At 35.8% G+C, this 6,814-nt stretch overlaps 1 protein-coding gene across 1 annotated transcript in view; it reads left to right on the top strand.

Annotated features, from left to right (window-relative positions):
• LOC106872338 (solute carrier organic anion transporter family member 2A1) overlaps nt 1-6,042 on the top strand; it is a 21,046-nt gene extending 15,004 nt beyond the window's left edge. Inside the window, exons 5-10 of the mRNA XM_014919290.2 lie at nt 133-297; nt 894-1,086; nt 1,459-1,594; nt 2,555-2,709; nt 4,190-4,254; nt 5,492-6,042. Coding sequence (XP_014774776.1) covers nt 133-297; nt 894-1,086; nt 1,459-1,594; nt 2,555-2,709; nt 4,190-4,254; nt 5,492-5,706 — 929 coding nt within the window. The 3' untranslated portion in view covers nt 5,707-6,042. The remainder of the gene's footprint in view (nt 1-132; nt 298-893; nt 1,087-1,458; nt 1,595-2,554; nt 2,710-4,189; nt 4,255-5,491) is intronic.
• The last annotated feature ends 772 nt before the right edge of the window (nt 6,043-6,814 follow it).

The raw sequence follows: 6,814 nt of genomic DNA, 5'->3' as shown, positions 1-6,814 counted from the left end.
TATATATATATGTATACATACACACATACCCACTCACACACGCGCAAAATCACATAAACATACACATACTCATACATAAAACACACACACACACATATATATATATATTGTCCTTTTTATGTCTTCATGCAGATTTACCTTCTTCACTAAAAGGCCTTTTGACCAATCCAATCTACGTTCTCTTGCTGATTGGAGATTGTATACTCGTGTTTTGTTTCGGTGGTTTGCGGTCGTTCTTACAAAAATATTTCGAGCACCAGTTCTTCCTTCCTGTCTGGGAAACCAACTATATTTTAGGTAAATATGCCAACTTTATGCAGTTATTCTTCGTTATTGGAATACCCTTAACTTATAATTTACAGTCTAAGGGAAATAACTCCATTTTCCTCTTTTGCTCCTTTCTGATTTCTTTTTCGTTTTCCGGTTTTTTCAACCTTCCACCTTTTATATATACCTCCTTCTCTTCTTTTCTCGCCTTTTCACTCGTCCCATTTTTAGTTCGTTATGCTATGGGAAAATGTTTGATAATTGTGCTAGGACACCAGACATAGTATAAAACACTGTTTGGCACGTTCTCAGGACATAAAACTAATAGTAGCACATAAAAACATATGTTCTGTTTATTATGTACATCCAAAGTATTGGTTTCAAATTTTGGTACAAGGCCAGCCCGTTCGGCGGGAGAGGAAAGTCGATTACATCTACCTCCAATGCTCAACTGGTACTTATTTTATCGAAACCGAAAGGATGAAAAGCAAAGTCGACCACGGCAGAATTTGAACTCAGAATTTAAAGACGGAAGAAATGCCCCATTTTGCTCGGCGCGCTAACGATTCTGCCAGCTTTCAGATTTATGTACATCCATAATATTATTAAAATTCATCTCTTTACAGCTATTGTCGGGCTTCTGGGATCCCTGGTTGGAATAATGCTTGGCTGTCTCGTAATTACTCGATTGAGACTTGAAAAACGAGGGATGATTTTGATGAAGCTGATTGCATATGGTATTTGCATCGTCCTGGAGATTATTGCATCTTGCATGCGCTGTGAAGCACCTCTCATAAACAACAGTCCTATGAATAATTTGTAAGTGGTTGTTATTATTATTGTTGTTATTGTTGCGTCTGCTTCCGCTGTCGTTGTCCTTGATGTTTTTGTTTTTGTAGCCATCATCATCGTCGTCGTCGTCGTCGTCATCATCATCATCAATTATCAACCGTTGCCTTTCCATTGAATAACATCGGTGGCATGGAGAGAGGGAAGACTGTCATGCATGGGCGACTGACTGCTGGTCTTCCATAAACAAACCTGTTCGGACTTGTGTCTCTAGGTGCGATCCCATGGTCATTCATGACCAAAGGGGGTTTTCTACCCTTTACTTTTGATCCTAACAGAACTCATTGAGAGACAAACTGAGATTAAAATAACAAAAATACCTATCGTCTGTTTTCCTTTCAGTTCCCTAAATGCCAATATGTCGGCATTAGTTGATGATTGCAATTGTGATATTCGCCAGTATTTCCCTGTATGTGGTTCCGATCAACAGAATTATTTCTCACCCTGCCATGCTGGATGTATGGAAGGAAATAATTTTGTAAGTTCAAAGCATTTTTTAATCTTAATGTACCGTTTTCTTCTTCCTTTTCCATCTTTATTTCTTCATTCCTCTATATGTTCACTACACACACACACACACACACACACACTCTCTCTCTCTCTCTCTCTCTCTACACACACTTCCGATTGAAACCAAAAACAACGTTTGGCAGCCGCACAATTTATGGCTGCAGCTTTGTCACAAGCCCCGATGAAGTGCCACCCAAATGTTTAAAACTGTAAATATTACGTAACTCTTCATATTGAACATGAATTGGTTTTAAAAACAGAGTTGGACAGAAGCATTGTAACTGGTACTTAAAGATGTGACAACGTATTTCTTTGTTTCCTTATTTGGATTGTATATTACTCTTCGCTAGACTCAGACATTCGTTTTGTCAATATAACACCTGAATATTCTATACTGGAACAATTTCGATCTTACCTAAGACTACAAGAGTGTAGATAACCAAAGGCTCGGGTTGAGAACTGCATTGAAAGTACCGTGTCTTTCTGCCATTTTAGGACCTTAATATATATGTATATACACGTAGATGTGTGTGTGCGCGCGCGTGTAAGTAATCTAAGAATCCATAAGTCAGGAAAAATGCGCTCGCATATCTGTCAATAGAATGGGTATATTATCCGAAGAATAGAGGCAGCCGCTATATTTCATTCCATAACGGCTACTTCTGATGAACACAGGGTTACATAATCGGATTGTTACCTAACACGCCGTTGAATCCCGAGTGCGAAACCGATTGGTAAGACGGTAATGGATATGTAATACTGTACACTTCGGACAATATTATATATGTGCGTGCACGCGCATGTGTGAGAGGGAGGGTGTGTGTGTGTGTGTGTGTGTGTGTGTGTGTGTATGTGTGCGACTATATCTGAGTGTGCATATATGTATACATTCATTACCGCTTCTTGTATTTCCATTTTTCTTTTACAGAATTTTAGCAACTGCAAAGGAATCCCTGGAATGTCAGCAACTGCTGGTCTGTGTCCCATTGATTGCCCGGTCAAATATCTATTTATAGTACTTATGACTATCATTGGCATTGTTGGTATGGCCAGTGTTCCACCCGGTTATCTTCTAATGGTAAGGTGAGTACGTGTATAAATGGATTGATATGGTACATTATCCAGTCTTTAGATGTCTTCAGCGGAACTCACACTGTTGCATACATTGAGAGATAGTCTCTGGTTTGCTGATAGCACATCATTTTTGGTGTAATCTGTTTTTTTTTTGCTCGAGCAGGCTCAGAAATCTGTAATAATGTTTCTAGTGTTGTCCGTCTTTCTGTGATTAAGCTGTAAATTATCCTGTTTTTGTCATATGAGATTTAATACACTTCTATTTATGACACGTCTTATGTACGTTCCTACGAAAATCTATGCTTTGTTGCTTATGACACATCTTAATGTCGTACGTTATATGATAAATGTTTATCGAAAAAATAAAACCTACGATACAACTTATGATATGTCAAGTTCTACATATATACATACATACATGCATGCATGCATGTATGTATATATGTATGTATGTATACATCGGTATGAAAATCAATGTATCATTGATTATTATAAGTCATAATGTCTTAGGATATGTAATACACATTTGGAATGACAAGCAACACTTTTCATCAAATGGTATTCGATAATGCCTTACGATATATATTTGGTTCCTATGACACTGTCAGATATTGTCTTGTCTTATCTTGTATAATATATGACTGGTAAGGCATGGACTACTTTGAAGATTATGAGATATAATAATAGATTTTCTTGTCCATCAACTGAATGTATGGAACAGTAAAGAACATAAAAGGTTTGAACCTGTGAACAAAGTTACTATCTATAAAAAAGTAATTAATTGACCCTAATATTTAACTAATACTTATTTGATCGACTTCAGATGGCAAAAGTCCTTCAGCGGGAACTAAATAAAGATTTTAGCCATATATTCTTACGCTACTCTCACTCACTGTGGAGGCGCAATGGCCCAGTGGTTAGGGCAGCAGACTCGCGGTCATAGGATCGTGGTTTCGATTCCCAGACCGGGCGTTGTGAGTGTTTATTGAGCGAAAACACCTAAAAGCCCCACGAGGCTCCGGCAGGTGATGGTGGCGAACCCTGCTGTACTCTTTCGCTACAACTTTCTCTTACTCTTTCTTCCTGTTTCTATTGTACCTGTAATTCAAACGGTCAGCCTTGTCACTCTGTGTCACGCTAAATATCCCCGAGAACTACGTTAAGGGTACACGTGTCTGTGGAGTGCTCAGCCACTTGCACGTTAATTTCACGAGCAGGCTGTTCCGTTGATCGGATCAACTGGAACCCTCGACGTCGTAAGCGACGGAGTGCCAATAACAACACTCACTCAGTAATCTTTTAACAACAACATTTGTTTTTAATATTCGTTCAAAGAAAAGCATTTTGACGGAATTGGTGTGGATGACTCGATCGGCTGCTATTTATTTCATTAACTCTGGTAGGACGAAACGTAATGATGACCGCGGTAAGATTTCAATTATGAAGTAAATAGTAATAATCTCGACATTTTTCCATTATACTTTTCCAGAACACCAAGTGAGAAAGATAAGGCCCTCGGAATTGGCTTCTACTCAATGGTTTTATCTGCTGGCGGTAAGTATAATATGACTCGTCTCTTGTAGTGAATACTGTACAACAAGAGGAGAATATGACTTTCCTCTCACTAAATATTCTATCAGTCAGTGATTCCGATATTAAAATATTGATACATGGTTGGAGATCATTACTTCCTTTCAATTTTACTCAGAGGGTACAGAAATTACTCTATTTTGCAGTGGCGATGGCTTGGCTAAATTCCGGTGAAACTGGTGAGCTTATAGGCCTTGAGATTTTTATATGTATTACATAATAAATCCAATAATTTATAACATTAGCCATATCGAGATGACGAGCTTATTATAAAAGGTAATATAAAAACTTGACAGTTAAATAATTTCATTGAAAAATTTCATGAATATTTGAAGAATTAGGCTTAAAGATTAGTGTTGTTGCTAAGTTATACATGATTTGACAGTATAGGTTAATCTAGTAGTTCATCTGGTGTATTTTCCTTTCACAAAGTTTTAACAATATTTGGACATTCCTAAAGAGTAAGGGAATTGAAATAAATTCTAGATGTCCTAAAACTTTAAATAAGAATAATGTTGAATTACATTATAGTTGTACACGGAACTTTAATACTAAAATGGCAAATAGTAATATTAAAAAACTTAATTCTATATCCATACTTAGCCCTTCTTGCTTCTATAACTGTATGAAGCCCTAGAAATATTCCTTAAATAGTTTGTAAGTGTTGAAATTCACCCTTTATTACGCGAAAGAAATTTCAGCTAATACTTCAGTCTTTTTAATATTGTTCTGACGGCAAATCCTTTCAAAATATAATATAACCAACACAGATCAACTTTTATAAATCTGATACAATGTTAACCTCATACCTTTTTGACTTGGAATAAGAATTTAAATGTTTTTAAATCATTTGAGACATTAGAATACGACAGAACTTACAACGTAATACAATTTGTACGATTTATGTCTCTAAGGAGCTTAGTACACAGTTCCATAAGGGGTTCCATTCTTAACGTTCGTTCTGAGTTTGTATTTTTGCCGACGTAAATTCAAATGACTGCTGAAATATTTCAAATAATTTAACTGATGTAAACCGTATGGCATTAAGTAATGCTGTTAAACGCTTCCAACAAATCAGGAGTCTTTGCTTTCAGTCTATATAATTTGAACGTTATTTTCATTTTCAACAGTTACTTATTTTGTATATACCAAAGTTTCTTATGCACCTCTTTGTTCTTTTTTTTTTACTTTTCTATCCCAGGCTTCCTTCCTGCGCCGGTTGTATTTGGACGTGCCATCGATTTAGTGTGCATCCTCTGGGATATGAAGTGTAATGAACGCGGGGCTTGTAAATTGTATGATCTAGATAACTTAAGAGGCGTCATATTCTTCCCTATGATTTTCGGTCGTTTCATCTCATTTCTAGCATTTATCTTAGTTTTCTATTTGCATAATGGGAAACAGAAAAAAACTTAACTCGTCCAAAATCAATGAGATAAGTGTCCTGTTACAGTTGCTATTCGGAATGTATAGAGACGATGTGCATATGTATTTACTCGTACCAGTTTTCATTAAAATCATTCCATTGATTTCTCCTTTAATTTTCACTTGTTTCCTACGTCGTCTGATATGAGTATTCTGATTATAAGAAGCAACTGAAACAAAATTTCGATGCTGCTTTACTTAATACACTCACATTTTGTGTTGTTTAATTTTAATTTCCTTTTGATTTGTCGTTTTGTTTTGGAGTTTTCCTTGTTAATATTACCTTTAAATCTCTCAAAATAGAAAATAAAAACAATTTACATACAACTTCTCATCAAAAGAATTATGTTTTAGACTCATGTTGCATATGATCATTATATATGGTCTTTATAGATGTCTGTTATATATGACCGTTACAGATGGCCGTGTGAGTGAGAGAGAGAGAGGGAGAGAGATAGAGATAAAGAGATAGCCAGAGAAACAGGCTGATTGAAGGATAGTCGTGTGTTTTTCTACCTATGACTGTGTATATGCATATGTACACCTGCATATAGATGCATAGAGATGTATGAGTATGTACGTGCATTTGCGAGTGCATCCGTATACAATTCGGTCCCATTGACTTCTCTTTCGCAATCCAGATCATTTTTGAAAGAAAAAATTGTAATTTATGAAAAAAATAAAGCAACAAACAAATTATATCCGAATATTTATTTTGGAAAAATAAAGTGGAGCAATGTATGTAAAATAATAAGCTTTTTCTACAATAAGTACAAGGCCTGGTGGTGTGCAATATTTCATCGATTTCCTCCCCACGAAAGAACGAAAAGCAAAGCTGACTCTCTACAGAAATTTGAACTGAAAATGTAAATACGGATAAAATGCCGCCAAGCGTTTGGCCCGGAATCCCAACGATTCTGACAGCACGTCACCTCAATAAATATATTCATTCTTGCATACATACACGCAAACATACATGCATACATGCATGCATACATACATACATACACACACAAATATAATATCATAAATATTATATTATATTATATCATATTATATTATATTATATTATATTATAATTATATTATATTATATTATA

The sequence above is a fragment of the Octopus bimaculoides genome, chromosome 24 (assembly GCF_001194135.2).
Source record: "Octopus bimaculoides isolate UCB-OBI-ISO-001 chromosome 24, ASM119413v2, whole genome shotgun sequence".
Lineage (NCBI taxonomy): Eukaryota > Metazoa > Mollusca > Cephalopoda > Octopoda > Octopodidae > Octopus > Octopus bimaculoides.
Note: the sequence above shows the minus strand (reverse complement) of the source record. Positions and strands in the feature narration are given on the sequence as shown.